The 21503-nt window shown below is 37.0% G+C and overlaps 2 protein-coding genes and 1 long non-coding RNA gene across 3 annotated transcripts; all 3 read left to right on the top strand.

The window, feature by feature from the left end:
* Positions 1–393: 393 nt before the first annotated feature.
* On the top strand, positions 394–7151 carry LOC106160801 (uncharacterized). Its single transcript, XM_086999883.1, has 12 exons — positions 394–554; positions 1475–1574; positions 2646–3088; positions 3417–3633; positions 3874–4152; positions 4433–4483; positions 4779–4931; positions 5163–5327; positions 5444–5673; positions 5859–5964; positions 6287–6396; positions 6580–7151. Exons 2-12 carry the CDS (start codon positions 1496–1498, stop codon positions 6637–6639), a joined length of 1893 nt encoding a protein of 630 aa, XP_086856009.1. The 5' UTR covers positions 394–554; positions 1475–1495; the 3' UTR covers positions 6640–7151.
* A 1898-nt stretch (positions 7152–9049) lies between these two features.
* LOC106153559 (uncharacterized) lies at positions 9050–13334 on the top strand. The gene is made up of 10 exons (XM_013527532.2): positions 9050–9141; positions 9965–10035; positions 10253–10531; positions 10681–10731; positions 10984–11136; positions 11319–11462; positions 11707–11930; positions 12100–12205; positions 12511–12614; positions 12744–13334. The coding sequence occupies exons 1-10, from the start codon at positions 9074–9076 to the stop codon at positions 12762–12764; spliced, it is 1221 nt and encodes a 406-aa protein (XP_013382986.2). The 5' UTR covers positions 9050–9073; the 3' UTR covers positions 12765–13334.
* Positions 13335–18275: 4941 nt separating this feature from the next.
* Positions 18276–19538, top strand: LOC147764442 (uncharacterized). The gene is made up of 3 exons (XR_015332059.1): positions 18276–18369; positions 18668–18777; positions 18967–19538. It is a non-coding gene; the product is annotated as an uncharacterized LOC147764442 (long non-coding RNA).
* The last annotated feature ends 1965 nt before the right edge of the window (positions 19539–21503 follow it).

Genomic DNA, 21503 nt, shown 5'->3' with positions numbered 1-21503 from the left:
AAACACCAGAGGTTTTTTAAGGACACACTGATACTTTCAGTAATTGCATTTCCCAGGTCGGCAATTAAAAGTGATTTAAAAACACTATTAGAAGTTTACAGTTTATGTGAGGGGAAAACTAAATTACTGCAACATGGGGTGAAATGTTCTAACTGTGTGTAGTCCTGATAGGTTTAGACTACGCATATCAAACACCTCTCTACGGTACTTCTATATCTATTCAGTATATACATGTCGACTATAAACATCGTATTGATATGTAACAATGCTTTTGATGTACGTATTGATATGTCGGTATATGTTCAAAGTGTCTTGGTACACCCAAGGTATGTTTTATCTCTCCTAAAAATTCACATAAAACAACCAGAACCGCAATTTGAAACACGGTAACATTCTTTAAAGAGAGGTGTGATTCCCTTAATGGATTACGGTTGGCTCGTCTTATCAGTAGTAAAATATATCCATATAAAGAAGAAAGAGCAAAATATGGCTTGTCACCCTTAGAAGGTGAAAGAATCCGCCTAGGTCTTTTTACTCTAGGGCTTGAGCAGCAGGTAAGATAACCTTTTTTCGGGTATTGAAGGGTTTTTGTGTAATTAATGCATAGACCAGATCAATTTAGAACGCTTTTTAGTATTATGCAATTTGTAAGTAAATCGACATGTACGCTATGATGTTTTTTAAGAAAATCATTATGCCTCATGATCTCGTTTTATGTTCACCTTAACACGTTTATATTTGTTCTGAATGTGTTTTTTAATGATGAGACAATGTATCTTGTTCGAAACTAAATTGCGTGCGCAGTCAACTAACACATGAATGTTTGTTAACGTCATTTTACAGAATATTTAGATGGCATTTTTTTCATTGTATTTTTATGGAGATCTTATTCTAATTATTCATTGCTTTTGAGAAAATCTTGAAGTTTTTGAGGAAAAAAAGAAAGTAGTGACTTCTGAATTCAACAAATAATCGGTCGATTGCTATTGAAGAAAACCAAATGTGCAGTGTTATATCGTTTATGTCCTGTCATCAATTCGTGAATGAAAATAGAAAATGAATTTGATATCCTCATCAGTAAACTTTTTATTATTCAAATTAATTGCTTTCATCGAATATTTACATTGCGCGTTCATTTTTTCCCTTAAAGCACATTTTATACCCACTTTGGTTTTCTTCATAATTAGTCATTATACAATTGTTTGCTTGAATTTTAATCGAGTTTCCCTTCATCTACTGCATATGAGCTTGATATTTTGCATCATTGTGATACGGCCATATTGAGTTTGGAGCTGAGTATTATTAAAAAATTCTAAAACAAATACAGACTCAGAAGCACTGAGATCACATGCTTGCAGTTTGGGACTATTGTTTTGTTTATAAAAACACACACGAACCGGTTAAACTGTGATATGAATATCAAACATTTACATAAAACGAAGCCATATTTCATCATTTTAACACTTGGTTACAGCTCCGTCGTCTAGATGTACAGATGAGTGTGGAAGAAATCCTTTACGCCATACTTATCGGATGTGCCATAGGCTTGTCAAACAGCCAAGATGCCACCGTCGGTATGTGTATAGCGTGCATGCTAATGTTATCGAACATGGGCAATTGTGTGGCGAATTAGTTTATTCACTAATGATCTTTGCCATTATACCTATACGGGATTGCTGAGATGTGTCAATTTTGCATGTGAAAATAAGCAAAGTATGATTTTACCATTTATAGAGATGCATTCACATTTAGGTCTCCTGCATTCCTCACTCCCATTAATATGTGACAGGGGACATTTTGAACAGGCGCCATTTAATTGTTGCTCTACAGCCTCCACATTTCTACTTTACATTAGACAACTGTTATTTAATACCCAGTGTAGCAATACTATCTTATATTGAATTTCAATTATTTTTCCAAGTTTTAAAATAACCCTACAGAATGAATTTAGTATGTTTTTAATTATTTGAATCACAGGCGTATGTTTATTTCCACAGAAATAATGCATAAACTGTGTTCCTAAACAACGATTCTTTTTTTCCACAACTGTTGCACCATCTTTAGGATGATTGTAGGACAATCCACAACCACCCCAGACACCCTCACCCGAACAGTCCACCCTCCCCCCCCCAAGACAATTTCCCCCAGACATTTCCTCGCCTTGGCCAAGGACAGGCAATTTGATTAAGGGGGAATGATAAAACAATTAAAAGTGACAGTTACTTCCGGAAAGGAACACCTAGATGAGTGAGAGTATGTGTTTAACCCACTTTAACTAGAGACACTTTTTTTTAATGCGCACATTTTTTTTACTTATTATCACAATTATCATTCACATTATTATATTCATTATAGGCGAGGGGAATTGTCTGGGGGATGCGGGGTTGTCCAGGGGGAATTGTCAAAGGATGTGTGTGTCCTGATACCCTTTATGTAAAGTTGATAACTATAACTTCTTATTGGATACGATGCCACTAAAATCGAGCTAATTGGAAGTACAATAGCCCAAACATATACATGTATTTAAGAATGAAAAGGTTGCTATCTTTATTTGCAAATGAAACTAAAATAATGACATTGGCATTGTGAACGCCAATGATTCTAAAAAATATTAATACTTCTGCATAAATTAATTTTGTGCTCAGGGTGCACGGGGGAAGCCGACATCGTATTTCTTGTACATTCCTCAAACAGTCTGGGGAACAGTGGATTTCGACAAGAACTAAATTTCGTGCAGCAGCTTATAGTAGGGTTCGATATATCCCCTGATTTGGTGAGGGTTGGACTGGTGACATTTTCATCTTCCTCTGAGCTACGGTTCCCGTTGAACAGATACCAAGATGTCCAAGGGCTGCTTAAAGCAGTCAAGGCAGTACCTTTCAAGAAAGGCAATGCAGCAACGCACATGGCTTTCTTACGAACCAGGGCCCAGGTATTCCAGCGAGGCTCGGGAGATAGACGGAACGTCACCAACGTTATTGTCCTTTTGACGGGTGAGCAATCCAGATTTCCAGACAGAACTTTGACGGGCGCTCGCCAACTTAAGAATGACGGTGCAATCATCTATGCAGTCGGAATCGGCAATAAGGTATGACCCTTTACCATGAGAGTTCTTTGATTTTTTAATGGTTACGTGTATTTTTGTATCGCCATCTATCACAATAAACGTACCCCAATGTAACTTTTAGTTTACTTGTCAAAATTCACAGTGGCATTTATCTTATAATAGATTCTTGGTGAGCATACTAAATCCTCCCTCAAAATATTCAAAAAGGGAAACTTTAAAAGCCAAAACATACAAAATATTATACCCACCCACCCAATATATATACTTTCTGGGGATGGGGAGTTGTATTTTTTTCTTTTAAAATCGGTACATTGTTCATTGAATCATCTCACTTGTTTCTCCTTTCTAGCTGGATAAACAGGAACTGTCAGCAATCGCTTCTGATAAGGACACTCTCTTCACGGTGGACAGTTCAAGCCAGCTACTTGGACTTAGAAACAAACTTTTGGCTGCCATCTGTACCAGCAAAGAGACACCGGGACTTAGTTTAGCTATACCAGGGCAAGCTACAGTTGGCCCGGGAACAACAACAGCTTACGTGCCTCCTCTAGCTGTCCATATAGATGGTGAGTTCACTCAGACCACAGAGGGTCAGATTCACTAAGCAAGTGTAATAACCGCTAATTTATATCACTTATCTCCGGTATATGTTAAAACGTAAATGGTTAAGTATGAAATCAATACCCAGTCGTATTTCAGTATAATTGAATTCGTGTCAAAATTGAACAATATTAAATATGTGATAATTTTGACTGGAAACATTTGTAATGTTGAAAAAAAGATGATTACAAAAGTGTTTTATTCAGATTTTTGCGGCAAGTGTGTTGTCAATGGTGGTCCTCTAACAGAAAATGGAGCCGTTGGATACATATTCGATCCGTACAGCTGTACATCATACTGGATGTGTGAGAGACGGCCCAACAGGGGCCTGGACGGCTGGATGTATACTGTCATTGTTCGCAACTGTTCCATTGGAACCGTTTGGGATCAAGATAGCCAAGCTTGCATCCGCTGTGACGATCCTCAAGCTGTTTGCAAAGGCACCGCACCCAAGCCACCGATGGGTTCCTCGCATTGTCCTTTTCGTGAGTGTTTTTGTTGATTATAATCAAGAATAAACCTTTGCATTTCTAAAAGCGATTTTAGTATGACTGGTTAATTATCAGTAAACGTAAAAATTAGTCCCATGGATCTAAAACTTAGTATAAAAAATAGTTTTTTAATATACACAAATGAGGACAGAGCAGAAGACAGACAAGGAGTTAATGGTAATTTCATGTCCTTTTTTATTTCAGTCAAGCAACAGCCAAAATTGGAACTCTTGCTAACTGACATTTAATTGTTCTTTCCTCTATTTTGTTTTAGCCGACCATCAGACTGGACTAAGGCCCACAAAATCTATGTACACGTGGGGTGGTAAGGCACAGTCACTTCCCAACCAGTACAATTTGATTTTTGTGTATTAGTTTGAAAATATTTCACTATCGTATTGTGAGTTGCCAATGGCCAGTTCTGAATTACGGAATTATGGAAGTGTGGACATAAATTCCCATGCAGAATTTGTGTTCTTATTTATTTACTTACTTAATTTATTTTCTTACTTTTCTTATTTTGTTGAAAGTAACTTTTATTTGTTTTTGTGTCCATTTGTTTTATTCTTTCACCATTCTTTAAAAAAAAACCCTTAACACACTGTCTTTAACGTTTCCAGAAAGTTGCACCGACTCTGTTGGAAACACCCTTACATCTGTTGTTGAAGATGAACAGATATATTACATATTACAATATCCACGGGCCCCTGTAGGGCCGGTGTCCTGTTTTCCACACAGATTTAGCCTAAGCCGCTGTGGATGTGAAGCCCCTGGTATGACCTGTCTTCTGTTTTTAAGGGGAAGTGCAAGTTTCGATTTTGGAACTAAATGTGTCAGAAAATGTAGTATTGCCTTTGAGGATTATAGTTGTATCAATAACAACATGGAAATAAGTTTGGAACAACAGATTGTGATATGTGACTCGTTGCCTAAAATGGCAAAATATGTATACCTGTCAAGTGTTATTCAATGGATTATGTTTCATTTACTTTCCTTTCTTTCAGTGTTTAGCTCCATCATTTTTCAATATGAGGACGATTATGCTTCAATAGGGAAGACCGCGTATTCTGAGCCAAATGATGTTGCCCATGCTTCACTGTGTGAGAATACTATTGAAGTTCCCGATATGGCCAGGGTGGGGGATGGTGCTCTGTGTATCGATGAGTTCGGTAAGATGCTATTTATTGCCTTTGGAAAAAGCAAGAACCAATGTGGATGATAGAGAGAGGGGGGTATAAAAGGCTTAAGTGTAATGCATTGAGTTTTCTTGATTTATCCTCTTCAGGTCATGTTGAAATCCCTTATTTCAAGAACAACCCCCCTGACTATCCATTCACCATTCATTTCTTCTACTGGCTGGATGAGGATGTGAACACAGAGGGAAGGAGTATTGCACTACTCAACAACGGCAAGTGCGACATCTTACCGACTGTTGAAATCTATTTCGAAGAAGGTGGAGTTGGGGTTTATATGGAGACAGAGGACGGATTTTACGATATACCACCACAGTATGTGGTACGTTTTTATCCTCTCTCTCTCTTTCTCTCTCTCTCTCTCTCTCTCTCTCACACACACACACACACACACACACAGCATACAGGTGCGCGCACATATCCACACATCGTTTCACTAAGACACAAGAGACATTTTTGCTTTATTATAAGTTACTAAGTGGTGTGTTATAAACTGATTTGTTTCAGGAAGGTGGGGGACAAGGCGCCTGGGTGTGTGTTGCCGTGACATACGATGGAGATTACATGGCGTTGTATTTAGAGGGCGAAGAATCTGAAGCTGTAGAGGCATCTGGTAAGAGGAAAACAGATAATGTTACTACTTCTTCTAAATGATAGAGTGTACCCAATGCACAATAGAATCTGTAGTGAATGAATTTTGGCAGTTTTGCGTTCATAGCATACTTATATATTTAAGTAGTTCACATTCGTCACAACATGTAAATAATTTTACTTCATTTTTCTTATATTTTTATTATCTCTTTGTAAATGAAACTGTGTGAGAATACTATGTAAATAGCAAATGACACGGCTTAATGTTATACTTTCAGTGACCCGCAGTTTCAGTCTTATATCCCATATACTGTAAATCATTAAGCCTCTTTTTCCTCTCTTAGGTGATATTGTTGCAACAGAATCCGCCTGGATTCTAGGAAACAGTTACTATTATGAGGACGAGTATCTGTACGACGATTATGACCCAAGTTTCGAAGGACGATTTGACGAGGTATGCAGAAATTTCACACACACACACACACACACACACACAGAGAGAGAGAGAGAGAGAGAGAGAGAGAGAGATTTCCAAGTGTAAAAGATTCGTAAACATGATAGAAGTTACCAAGATAATTATGGTTGTGGTGAAACAATATGTTTCTCCTTTCATAAATTAAAGTATTTATTATTTCAGGTGTCATTTTATAACAGAGTACTCTCAGCCGAGGAGATTGGGGAATTATGTTCACAATAAGGGCCAAGACCAGAGCCCACTTGAGAATGATTGACAGCTGACAAGGATAACTCAGTCCATCCCAATTCACGTTGAACATTACCCCAAACTAAGTTCTTCCATTCATCAGATCAGTGACATATACATCCTATAAAAACTTTCCAACCAAAGCATATTTAAAACAACAGAGGTATAAACGCATTATACGTACAACAACGTGTCAACTGTCTGGAGGCAAATATATATTAGGATACAGGGCGGTCCTTCTCAATTTTGTTCTTCAAACGTTGCGTCTCGTATCGGCACCCTGGATGATATTTGAAAATGTGTTTTATATGGTGATATATGCACAAACAAGTGCCCGGCGTCTACTAAGCAGGTTTAATTGAGATTCTGATTTCAGTAATTAAATGAAAATGAACACATTCTGTCATTTCACTACCGTGTAGAAGTTAGCGGTATGTTAATTAGGTATAAAATGTTGTCACGCTTGTTTTGATCAAATAAAGACGAAATAAATGACTGAATAAAGACTGAAATGTGTGGTTTGTACCTTTATGTCAACATAATGACTGCCCTTCGGTTTTAAATTGTTACTGGCACTACCAGATTTTTTATGCATGCAAGACCATTTTCTGTTGATACACTTAAAGAGATAACTTGTCAAATTAGATTCAAAATTCTAAAATAAATACATTGTAAACAAACAAAAAAAAACTTTTGGTGTGGGCGTTTGTTTAGAAAGACATTTCAAACGTTTTGAAAAAGTGAAAACAAGTACGGTTTGGAAATATATGAGATTTAATTGAATCCCAAAATCAACATTACAATTGCGTTTTCGTTCGTTATGAAACGAGAAATTTTAATGTATGTTCGATATCTAACACTTTTAGTGTGACCTACCGATATAATTTTAGATAAAATAGCAATTGCATGGTTTTTGTATTCCATCATCACTAGTTTTTTAATTTAAATCTAGATAATTGGCATCAGCAGCACTGTTAGAGACGACAAAGTGGTGCCCCCTGGCTTATAATTTGTCAAAGAAAAAACATATCCCCATTGCGAGTTATCTACTGTACTTTGCATTTTAAGTCAAAATTTCAGTGAAATAGTTTCAACTACAATGGCACGGGTCATCGTAAAGGGTCAATAGTCGAAATAATGTTTCAGCAGTTTTGTCAAATGAAATGTGTTTTAGCTTTACATTGATGGCCCTTTCGTGTTCTTGGGTATTTGAAAATTTATTTGAGTTTTTTTTTTTACCTAATTTAACTTAATTGGCAAGATTAAACCGTACACTAAAATTAGAATTCAATATCTAAATTATACCATGCAGTGCAGTCAATTGTAAAAGATTAAATTTTTATTGGGAGAGTGCAGTCATGGCTACTTAAAGTATTAAAATGAGAACCGTAAACGCGTTGCAAGCATGCACGAGAACCTACACGCGTCGCTGGCAATCATGCCATTGGTCACCCAATGAAAAGCATTAACCTTATGAGTCCTGCAATGGTTCAAAGGTCATAGAGTAAAATTCCTGTAACCAATTAGTGTCTAGGGGTAGACGGCCCGATGGGGACAGATAGTCCTCTGGGGACAGATAGACATGACTGTCGTTATTAAAACGCTTTATTTGTGAATTCCATATAACAGCAGTGCAATGTCTACCAGAATATACATAAATCATTGGACATATTAGCAAATACCATGACATCAGTGAGTTCAGTTTTCTTTTGAATTGCTTTCCACACGTTTAAAGAGCGCCAAAACCATTCCTGAAAAATGCTGTGTCGAAAACGAAGGCAAAAGTAACACGGCCATTCCTTTTGCTTTTCAACCCTGCTGTGATATGTTCCTGGTTGTCAGAACTGCTTTAGAATCATTTAGTGAATTTTGGAAAGAAAACAAAAAAGTGCCATCTTCAAATTACACGTTTTACGTTGTTAAAAGGCTGCTTATTGATGTTACAGTCTTACTCGATAACTAAGTCGTACTTTTGTTTGTTAATGACTTCCCCGCAGGCGATATAACTTTTTGTTTTTTAACTTTTTTTACTTTTAAGTTGCCTTTTTATAGTCTGGACTACTTTAAAGAGGTATCCTGTTTGGCGAATTTAGCCCATAATTCCGGATTACGGTACTAGATACCTGAGAACGAACAAAAACATTTTTCCATATCTCAAGTAGAACAGAGGAATGAGACGTGGGGGGGGGGGGGGGCACAGAGGAAGGACAAAGTGCAGTGAATTGTTTATAAAATTTGGAGAGATGCATTGATGGTCTTAAGACACATTTCCTCAAGTAATGTTTTAATCATCTTTAATGGAATAATAGACCCCATAGCAGTTACCATAGATGACATTTAGACACAATAATTGGCACATTAAGGTGTCGCCAATTATCTGCTCTACTTCTCGTAAAGCTCAGCGCCTCGTACTTTATCTATACCTTAAATGACTGTAATTAGAAAAGATAGTTCAGAGGATTGGAAGGAACTTTCACCAAGCACAATATCCCTCAGGTATGTGGTCAAACATGTGGGCGCATTTACGTTACCATTTTATTTTATTATTTAAGAAATCAGTTAAAGATGGAGGGATATGTTTGAGAGTGAAGTGCGTAGGCCTATAACTTCTTTCGTCCTAATGTTCATGTCAGAATAGGCCATTTCATGTAAACAAAAAAATTTGTTTAGATCAGTCCTAAATTGCTTATTCATCATAGTATTTTGAGCTTATTTGATTTTAAGTACAAAGAGTGAAAACGCCAGCATTAAATTAGTCAACATTCGGACAGCTAGCGATTGAAAAAATTGATTCAATTACTCCAAGTGAAATTATGATACTCTCCTCTCAGCAAGAAATACATGTATGAATTGATTCCTTGAAATTCTGTCCATAGCAAATGATGTTGTTTTTGATGACAATTCTGAAAATATATTATCTGTGTCTGTGCGATACATCCTTTTTCAGTTTTACCCAGATATATATAAATAATAATACTGTTTGCACAATTAGTTCTTACGTGTGGTATAGGAAAAATGACATTCCTCGCTTGTCTTTAAGACCTTTCTGTTTTTTAGTCAAAATATTAAAATATTAAATATATTGATTAAACTTCAATTAGCATACTGATCAAATTAACATTTTAATGAAGGACGAATGTGATTGCCCTGTGATGAATCTATTTCTTTTATTTACTTCCCTTTAAAAGGAAGTAAAAAATTCTTAAACTATTTTTCAATAACATTTTTACATTAAATTTTGGTGAATAGCTGAGAATCAAAATAAAGCAATTGTCATATTCAATTTGTGAATCTGTTAACGCATTTTTCCTTTTTTCAGAAGCCACTCAATGTTGAAACAGGTGTTGTGCCTTGCCCTAGTGGCACTTGCAGCAGCCCAGAATGTTGATGGTGAGTTCATCATTTTGATATTTGACAGTTAAATTCAAATGTTAGGCCCCACACATAACTGAGTAAGTACACTGTGAAGAGAAGAAGAAAACTGATCATTTGTAAATGATCTGACCTCTCTCGATTGATGCTTCTACCATTTTAAGCAGAGTTTATTTTACAAAGCGCATTGTTCTTTAAATGAGTATTGTTCATCATCGGTTCACTTTTTCAATAGAGCAGTGTGGGACGTGCGTGGTGGATGGCGGTCCTTTGACAGAGAATGGTGCCGTTGGCTACACTTACGATCCTAACGACTGTGGCGGATACTGGGTCTGCATTAGGCGCAGTGAGAGAGGTGACGATGGTTGGATGTACAGTGTTTTCACGAGAGCCTGTGCACCTGGTACTCTATGGAACCAGAAAGTTCAGGCCTGTAGCCGGTGCGACGACGAGGCAGTAACTTGCGAAAACTCTGGTCCGAAACCTCCCCTTGGCTCTGACCAGTGCGACGGATGTAAGCATATTGGACCGCATTCCATATGATAATACACTTAACAATATTGTGGAGATTATAAAAAATATGAACGGTTTTTATTATCTGTGTAAGAAAATTGATAATGACGTTTATGATGTACTGAAACTTCACTTCCATTATCATTTTAGACGTAGACGGTACAACGCTGCCTCCTCTGCCTCCAGTGGAACAGCCAGACCGTGAGTATTATCATTTTTAACATCTCTTTTTAACTGGCTTTCAATTGTTGGGGTTAAGAAGATAAAATGTATATTCTCACTAGACACATGATAAACACGATTCTCCTACAAATAATCTTTTGGTTAAATTTTTGCTAACCTTTTTATCTGCATTAATAATGTATAAAGATTTTGAAATTCCAAAGATAGTAAAACTTTGCCAGCCACGAAAAACAGATATACATTGATTGAGTGCATCCATTTCACTTACAGAAAACTGCACTGACGATGCCGGTTTGATGAAGTCCTCAGTAATTGGTGAGGCAAGCAAATTCTTTATAAATTATCCCAACCACGATCCTCTTGGTCCAATGTCCTGTGAGCCTTACAACTTCAGCCTGTCGCTTTGCAGATGCAATGCCCCTGGTACGTATTTTTTGAAAAGTAACTCAAACATTTATATAAAATTAAGAAAAAAAATTAATCCAAATAACCTTAGACAAATAGAGCCAAAAAGAATTAAATTCGGGCTATATAACAAGAAGACCAAATATTTGGGTTAACACGTCATGGCACATGCCAAATTGCTTATTTTCGGTTCTTTTAAGAATATGATGGCGTCTATTTCGGCTTCGAGGGCAGCTTCTATGCTGCAGGCAACATTGCGTTCTCTGTACCAAACTCTCGTCGCAACGTGTACTTCGTCAACGAGTCCCGGGTTGGAGACCAGTCCGTGTACCTTGATGGCATGGGTAAATGATGGTTCTGTCAACTTTTTAAATTTTGACAACACTGTTAAAGCATGTTGTTCGCGTTATCGCGTAAATAATCTAATATTAAGGACTGTTGAACATTAGATAGATGACCGTATTAGTTTTTTTCATTTCATATCACTTGATACCTAATACTCTATATTATGTCTCAAATCTGTATGTAAAAAATCATGGCACCTTACGTTGATGTTTTGACCGAACAACAATGAACCGACTTTTTCAGGACACATTGAGTTTCCCCTTTTCAAACAAAACAGCCCTAGGGCACCATTTAGTGTAGCTCTGTGGTTCTATGTGGATCCCATGGTCAGTAATCAAAGAAAAGTGGCTTTGGTCAACAATGCCAAGTGTCACATCGCACCTACCTTTGAGTTGAGCGTGCAGGGTGGAGAGGTAGTTGTAACCATTGTGACAGACAACGGGACTTTCTCAGCAAGCGGACAGTTGGTAAGTCTGAACACTTTTGACCAACAGTAAAAATATATTATATGATTCAATAACAAATAACATGAGTACATATTTGAAGTTCAATGCTTCTCTGTGTGGAATACCCTAAATTAGTGTGTTTGAAGTGGGATATTGGCTGCTTCAATGCAACGTTTTCTGTTGGCTTCAGGGCGGAGCTTACCAGGGTGAGTGGCACCACGTACGTGCCTCTTACAATGGCGCCATCCTTTCACTGGTCCTTGACAATTCTTTGGCCGCTGAGGTCCCTGCAGACGGTAAGTTTAATTACTGAATAACCATTCGCTGAAATAAATATACACATGTAATAATGTTCCTCCTTTTGTTTTCTTTAAAATATTTAATATTTATTATTTATTTACCAATTTTTAATTTATTAATCTATGTTTTACACTTACATGACGTTTAAAGATTTAGGAAAACAACGGTGTTTTCTGAAAATTGTTTGGGGCAAGTGTTCTAATTTTCGAATCCTGACTTTTTCTGCTGCTGTTCATTTTGTTTGCCACGATGCTCGGTTACATAGTGAAGTTTGATTGCAAAAAATATCGCATAACTCTAGGTGATTTGTTGAGCAATGAGGCCGCATGGGTCGTTGGCTTGAACTGTTATCAAGATACTCAGCAAGGGGGACCTACATCTTCTCTCACTGGAAATGTGGACCAGGTGAGCATCCTTATAGACCATTTACTATCTTTAATGTCACATTTCAGCTGAAACTAAATGTTTCTCGTTTTTTTAAGATATCAAATACAGTGCGTGATGTAAAATTCTCTGTCTCTTTTTCAATTCCAGCTTGAAATCAGCTTCAAATAATTCATAAGGCCTTAGAGAGAAACAGGTTTATTGACCAGACATGCAGGATATTTATGCTAGATATATTAAACTGTATTTCTTTATCTGGAACGACTATTTCACAAGTAATAGGCGTGTTGTTGATGACGGACAGCGGGCACATGCATTCTGATGTGCCCCAACACGAGAGCTACCCAATGCACTTTCTCTGGAGGATACTAAACCCCTCGCGTATGACTCAGTATTTTGACATTCGTCATACTTCAGGATGTGCGTGGAGGAGATTTCAATGCTTTTAGACTTTATTAACAGTACACCGAAGCATCCAATGCTTAACCAACAGATTTCCAAACCCGTCTAGACTTACTAACAGGTGTTTAAAACCGACTTTTTAACGAAGAACTGCTTACTGAATTTGTTAATTGTACATTAAATAACGACATTACGCCGAATGGCTCCATGTTTCGCCTTTTTCATTGCAATTCTTTTCTAATTATGTTCGAAACTAAATTGTGTGCGCAGTCAACTAACACATGAATGTTTGTTAACGTCATCTCACAGAATATTTAGATGGCATTTTTTTCATTGTATTTATGGAGATCTTATTCTAATTATTTATTGCTTTTGAGAAAATCTTGAAGTTTTTGAGGAAAAAAATAAAGTAGTGACTTAAGAATTCACCAAATAATCGGTCGATTGCTATTGAAGCAAACCAGATGTGGAGTGTTATCGTCTATGTACTGTCATCCATTCGTGAATGAAAATTGACTTTTTTAGTGTAAGAAATATGATATTCTCATCAGTAAACTATTTTTTATTCAAATTAATTGTTTTCTTCGAATATTAACATTGCGCGTTCATTTTTCCCTTAAAGCACATTTTATACCCACTTCTGTTTTCTTCATAATTAGTAATTATACATTTGGTTGCTTGTTTGCTTGAATTTTTAATCGATTTGCAAGTGTCTATGCCCTTCATCTACTGCATATAAGCTTGATATATTGCAGCATTGTGATACGACCATATTGAGTTTGGAGCTGAGTATTATTAAAAGATTCTGAAAAAAAAATACAGACCCAGAAGCACTGAGATCACATGCTTACAGTTTGGGACTATTGTTTTTGTTTCTGAAACCGGTGAAACTGTGATATGAATATCAAACATATACATAAAACGAAGTCATATTTCATCATTCTAACACTTGGTTACAGCTCCGTCGTCTAGATGTACAGATGAGTGTGGAAGAAATCCTCTATTACGCCATTCTTATCGGATATGCCATAGGCTTGTCAAACAGCCAAGATGCCACCGTCGGTATGTATATAACGTGCATGCTAATGTTATCGAACGTGGGCAATCGTGTGGCGAATTAGCTCATTCACTCATGATCTTTGCCATTATACCTATACGGGATTGCTGAGATGTGTCAATGTTGTATGTTAAAATTTTACTATTTATAGAGATGAATTCACATTTAAGTCTCCTGCATTCCTCACTACCATTAAGATGTCACAGGGGACGTTTTGTACAGGCGCCATTTAATTGTTGCCCTACAGCCGCCACATTTCTATTTTACAATGGACAACTGTTATTTAATACCCAGTAAAGCAATACTATCTTATATTGAATTTTAATGATTTTTCAAAGTTTTGAAATAACTCTACCGAATGAATTTCGTATGTTAGTATGTTTTTTTAATAATAAAATAATTCCACAACTGTTGCACCATCTTTAGGATGATTGTAGTACAACCCACCACCACCCCAGAAACCCCCACCCGAACACCCCCCCACCCCCAAGACAATTTTCCGCATACATTTCCTCACCTTGGCTAAGGGCAGGCAATTTGATTAAGGGGGAATGATAAAACAATTAAAAGTGACAGTTACTTCCGGAAAGGAACACCTAGATGAGAGAGATTATATGTTTACCCCACTTTAACTAGAGACACATTTTTATTAAAATTGGACAATTTTTTTACTTATTATCACATTGATCATTCACATCATCATATTCATTATAGGCGAGGGGGATTCTCTGGGGGATGCAGGGTTGTCCAGGGGGAACTGTCCAAGGATCTGTGTGTGTCCTGATACCCTTTATGAGCTACTGTAAAGTTAATAACTTCTTGTTGGATACAATGCCACTAAAATCGAGCTAATGTTTGATAAATTGGAAGTACAATAGCCCAAACACATACATGTATTTAAGAATGAAAAGGTTGTTATGCTAAACTTTTATCTTTATGTTGCAAACGAAAATAAAATAATGACATTGGCCTTGTGAACGCCAATGAATCTAAAAATATTATTACTTCTGAATAAATTAATTTTGTGCTCAGGGTGCACGGGGGAAGCCGACATCGTATTTCTTGTGCATTCCTCAAAGACAAGAACTGAATTTCGTGCAGTAGCTTATAGTAGGCTTCTATATATTCCCTTATTCGGTGAGGGTTGGACTGGTGACATTTTCACCTTCCTCTGAGCTACGGCTCCCGTTAAACAGATACCAAGATGTCCAAGGGCTACTTAAAGCAGTCAAGGCAGTACCTTTCAAGAAAGGCAATACAGCAACCCACATGGCTTTCTTACGAACCAGGGCCCAGCGAGGCTCGAGGCTGGCTCGGGAGATAGACGGAACGTCACCAACGTTATTGTCCTTTTGACCGGTGAGCAATCCAGATTTCCAGACAGAACTTTGACGGGTGCTCGCAAACTTAAGAATGACGGTGCAATCATCTATGCCGTCGGAATCGGCGATAAGGAATGACCCTTTACCATGAGTGTTCTTTGATTTTTTAATGGATACGTGTATTTTTGTATCGCCATCTATCACAATAAACGTACCCCAATGTCATTTTTAGTTTACTTGCCAAAATGCACAGCATTTAGCTTATGCAGTAGATTTTTGTTAATAGAATCTTTGTGAGCATACTGAATCATCCATCAAAATTTTCAAAAGTAGGGAAACTATAAAAGCCAAAACATACAAAATATTATACTCACCCACCCTATATATATATATATATATATATATATATATATATATATATATATATAGTTTCAGGGAATGGGGAGTTGTATTTTTTTTTCTTTTAAAATCGGTACATTGTTTATTGAAATATCTCACTTTTTTCTCCTGTCTAGCTAGATAAACAGGAACTGTCAGCAATCGCTTCTGATAAGGACACACTATTTACGGTGGACAGCTCAAGCGAGCTACTTGGACTTAGAAACAAACTTTTGGCTGCCATCTGTACCAGCAAAGAGACACCGGGACTAAGTTTAGCTACACCAGGGCAAGCTACAGTTGGCCCGGGAACAACAACAGCTTACGTGCCTCCTCCTAGCTGTCCATATAGATGGTGAGTTCACTCACTGAGGGTCAGATTCACTAAGCACGTGTAATATCCTCTAGTTTATATCACTTATCTCTAGTATATGTTAAAACACAAATGGTTAAGTGTGAAATCAATACCCAATTGTATTTCAGTATAATTGAATTCGTGTCAAAAATTGAATAATATTGAATATGTGATAATTTTGACTGGAAACATTTGTAACGTTGAAAAAAAGATGATCACCAAAGTGTTTTATTCAGATTTTTGCGGCAAGTGTGTTGTCAATGGTGGTCCTCTAACAGAAAATGGAGCCGTTGGATACATATTCGATCCGTACAGCTGTACATCATACTGGATGTGTGAGAGACGGCCCAACAGGGGTCTGGACGGTTAGGTGTATACTGTCATTGTTCGCAGCTGTCCCATTGGAACCGTTTGGGACCAAGATAGCCAAGCTTGCATCCGCTGTGACGATCCTCAAGCTGTTTGCAAAGGCACCGCACCCAAGCCACCGATGGGTTCCTCGCATTGTCCTTTTCGTGAGTGTTTTTGGTCATTATTATGATCAAGAATAAACCTTTGCATTTCTAAAAGACTGGTTAATAATCAGTAAACGTAATAATTAGTCCCATGGATCTATAACTTAAAAGTTTTTTATTATACACAAATGAGGACAGAAGCAGAAGACAGACAAGGAGTTAATGGTAATTTCATTAACCTTTTTTTATATCAGTCAAGCAACAGCCAACATTGGCACTCTTGCTAACTGACATTAAATTGTGCTTTCCTCTATTTTGTTTTAGCCGACCATCAGACTGGACTGAGGCCCACAAAATCTATGTACACGTGGGGCAGTAAGAAACATTCACTTCCCAACCAGTAGAATTTGTTTGTTTTTATGTATTAGTTTGAAAACAAACACATTTGTCCTATCGTATTGTGAGTGGCCAATGGCCAGTTCTGAATTACGGAATTATGGAAATGTTGACATAAATTCCCATGCAGAATTTGTGTTCTTATTTATTTACTTACTTAAATATTTACTTACTTTTCTTACTTTGTTGAAAGTAAGTTTTTATTGGTTTTGTGTCCTTTTGTTTCATTCTTTGAACATTCTTTAAAAAAAAAACTTAACACACTGTCTTTAACGTTTCCACGGGCCCCTGTAGGGCCGGTGTCCTGTTTTCCACACAGATTTAGCCTAAGCCGCTGTGGATGTGAAGCCCCTGGTATGACCTGTCTTCTGTTTTAAGGGAAAGTGCAAGTTTTGATTTTGGAACTAAATGTGTTAGGAAATGTAGTATTGCCTTTGAAGATTATAGTTGTATCAATAACAACATGGAAATAAGTTAGGAACAACAGATTGTGATATGCCTAATAAAATGGCAGAATATGTTTACCTGTCAAGTGTTATTCAATGGATTATGTTTCATTTACTTTCCTTTCTTTCAGTGTTTAGCTCCATCATCTTTCAATATGAGGACGATTATGCTTCGATAGGGAAGACCGCGTATTCTGAGCCAAATGATGTTGCCCATGCTTCACTGTGTGAGAATACTATGGAAGTTCCCGATAAGGCCAGGGTGGGGGATGGTGCTCTGTGTATCGATGAGTTCGGTAAGATGCTATTTATTGCCTTTGGAAAAAGCAAGAACTAATGTGGATGATAGAGAGAGAGGGGGATATAATAGGCTTAAGTCTAATGTTTTCTTGATTTCTTGATTTATCCTTGATTTATCCTCAGGTCATGCTGAAATCCCTTATTTCAAAAACAACCCCCCCTGACTATCCATTCACCATTCATTTCTTCCACTGGCTGGATGAGGATGTGAACACAGAGGGAAAGAGTATTGCACTACTCAACAACGGCAAGTGCGACATCTTACCGACTGTTGAAATCTATTTCGAAGAAGGTGGAGTTGGGGTTTATATGGAGACAGAGGACGGATTTAACGATATACCACCACAGTATGTGGTACATTTTTATCCCCTCTCTCTCTCTCTCTCTCTCTCTCTCACACACACACACACACACACACACACACACACACACACTGACACACACACCGCATACAGGTGCGCGCACATATCCACACATCGTTTCACTAAGACACAAGAGACACATTTTTGCTTTATTATAAGTTACTAAGTGGTGTGTTATAAACTGATTTGTTTCAGGGAGGTGGGGGACAAGGCTCCTGGGTGTGTGTGTTGCCGTGACATACGATGGAGATTACATGGCGTTGTATTTAGAGGGTGAAGACTCTGAAGCTGTAGAGGCATCTGGTAAGAGGAAAACAGATAATGTTACTACTTCTTCTAAATGATAGAGTATACCCAATGTACAGTAGAATCTGTAACGAATGAATTTTAGCAGTTTTGCGTTTTTAGCATACTTATATAGTCAAGTAGTTCACATTCGTCACAACATGTTAAATTTTTTGCACTTCATTTTTCTTATATTTTTTATTATCTCTTTGTAAATAGCAAATGACACGGCCTATTGTTATAATTTCAGTAACCCGCAGTTTCAGTCTTATATCCCATATACTGTAAATCATTAAGCCTCTTTTTCCTCTCTTAGGTGATATAGTTGCAACAGAATCCGCCTGGATTCTAGGAAACAGTTACTATTATGAGGACGAGTACCTGTGCGACGATTATGATCCAAGTTTCGAAGGACGACTTGACGAGGTATGCAAAAATTTTACACACACACACACACAGAGAGAGAGAGAGAGAGAGAGAGAGAGAGAGAGAGAGAGAGAGAGAGATTTCCAATTGTAAAAGATTCGTAAACAAGATAGAAGTTACCAAGATAATAATGGTTGTGGTGAAACAATATGTTTCTCCTTTCATAAATTAATGTATTTATTATTTCAGGTGTCATTTTATAACAGAGTACTCTCAGCCAAGGAGATTGGGGAATTGTGTTCACAATAAGGGCCAAGACCAGAGCCCACTTGAGAATGATTGACAGCTGACAAGGATAACTCAGTCCATCCCAATTCACGTTGAACATTACCCCAAATTAAGTTCTTCCATTCATCAGATCAGTGACATATACATCCTATAAAAACTTACCAGCCAAAGCATATTAAAAACAAGAGAGGTATAAACGCATTATACGTACAACAACGTGTCAACTGTCTGGAGGCAAATATATATTAGGATACAGGGCGGTCCTTCTCAATTTTGTTCTTCAAACGTTGCGTCTCGTATCGGCACCCTGGATGATATTTGAAAATGTGTTTTATATGGTGATATATGCACAAACAAGTGCCCGGCGTCTACTAAGCAGGTTTAATTGAGATTCTGATTTCAGTAATTAAATGAAAATGAACACATTCTGTCTGTTCACTACCGTGTAGAAGTTAGCGGTATGTTAATTAGGTATAAAATGTTGTCACGCTTGTTTTGATCAAATAAAGACGAAATAAATGCATGAATAAAGACTGAAATGTGTGGTTTGTACCTTTATGCCCTGAAGAGTTGGCTTTTTCTTCGGTTTTAAATTGTTACTGGTACTACCAGATTTTTTTATGCATGCAAGACCATTTTCTGTTGATACACTTAAAGAGATTATAAAATTATGAAAATTCTAAAATAAATACATTGTAAACAACAAAAAAATATATAATTAATTCTACCTCCAAAATGGCGGTTATTGCTATTTTTATGAAATTCTGTGCTTGCCATTGAATCATGTGGACCTTCATAGATGGCTAGATAGATCTCTTAAAAGAAATTATTACGTAGGGTGACCATCTATGAACGTCCCGGTTATCCCAGGAAAATCCGTCTCTTAAGAGATTATTACAAAAACACACTTAAAAACGAATCTAGTAACTTAAAATATCAGAGCGTATTTATTAACCATTGGTAAATATCATCTTTTACCCCAGGAAAATCCGTTATGGCACTTTTCCCGCCAAAATAAAGAGTTGTTATCCCTTTAATCAATATTCGAAATTAGGTATTTTGGTGCCAATTAATGGCTTTTGGTGGGGGCTTTTGTTAAGAAAGGCATTTCAAACGTTTTGAAAAAGTGAAAACAAGTACGTTTTGGCAAAATAGCATATCGTTTGGTTGGAAATATGTAAGATTTAATTGAATCCCAAAATCAACATTACAATTGCGTTTTCGTTCGTTATGAAACGAGAAATTTTAATGTATGTTCGATATCTAACACTTTTAGTGTGACCTACCGATATAATTTTAGACAAAATAGCAATTGCTTGATTTCTGCATTCCATCATTACTAGTTTTTAAATTTAAATCTAGATAATTGGCATAGGCAGCACTGTTAGAGACGACAAAGTGGTGCCCCCTGGCTTATAATTTGTCAAAGAAAAAACATATCCCTATTGCCAGTAATCTACCGTAATTTGCATTTTAAGTCGAAATTTCAGTGAAATAGTTTCAATGGAACGGGTCATCGTAAAGGGTCAATAGTCGAAATAATATTTCAGCAGTTTTGTCAAATAAAACGTGTTTCATCTTTTATGTTAACATTGAAGACCCTTTCGTGTTCTAGGGTATTGAAAATTTATTTGAGTTTTTTACCTAATTTAACTTAATTGAGAAGATTGAACCGTACACTAAAATTAGAATTCAATATCTAAATTATACCATGCAGTGCAGTCAATTGTAAAAGATTAAAATTTTATTGGGAGGGTGCAGTCATGGCTACTTAAAGTATTAAAATGAGAACCGTAAACGCGTTTCAAGCATGCACGAGAACCTACACGCGTCACTGGCAATCATCCGATTGGTCACCCAATGAAAAGCATTAACCTTATGAGTCCTGCAATGGGTCAAAGGTCATAGAGTAAAATTCCTGTAACCAATTAGTGTCTAGGGGTAGACGGCCCGATGGGGACAGATAGTCCTCTGGGGACAGATAGACATGACTGTCGTTATTAAAACGCTTTATTTGTGAATTCCATTTAACAGCAGTGCAATGTCTACCAGAATATACATAAACCATTGAACATATTAGCAAATACCATGACATCAGTGAATTTTCTTTTGAATTGTTTTCCACACGTTTAAAGAGCGCCAAAACCATTCCTGAAAAATGCTGTGTCGAAAACGAAGGCAAAAGTAACACAGGCATTCCTTTTGCTTTTCAACCCTGCTGTGATATATTCCTGGTTGTCAAAACTGCTTTAGAACCATTTGGTGAATTTTAGAAAAGAAAAAAAAAGTGGCATCTTCAAACCAAATTACAAGTTTTAAGTTGTTTAAGCGCTACTTTTTGCTGTTACAGTCTCACTCGATAACTAATTTGCACTTTTTCTGTGTTTGACAGTGACTTCCCCGCAGGCCAGATAACTCTTTGTGTTTTGATTTATTTTCACCTTCTAGTTGCCTTTTTATAACGTGGACTACTTTAAGTAGAGACCTTGTTTGGCGAA

This window comes from Lingula anatina, chromosome 1 (assembly GCF_051362555.1).
Source record: "Lingula anatina isolate TDL-2025a chromosome 1, LinAna3.0, whole genome shotgun sequence".
NCBI classification, from domain to species: domain Eukaryota; kingdom Metazoa; phylum Brachiopoda; class Lingulata; order Lingulida; family Lingulidae; genus Lingula; species Lingula anatina.
The sequence above is the reverse complement of the archived record's forward strand: the minus strand, read 5'-3'. Positions and strand labels throughout refer to the sequence as shown.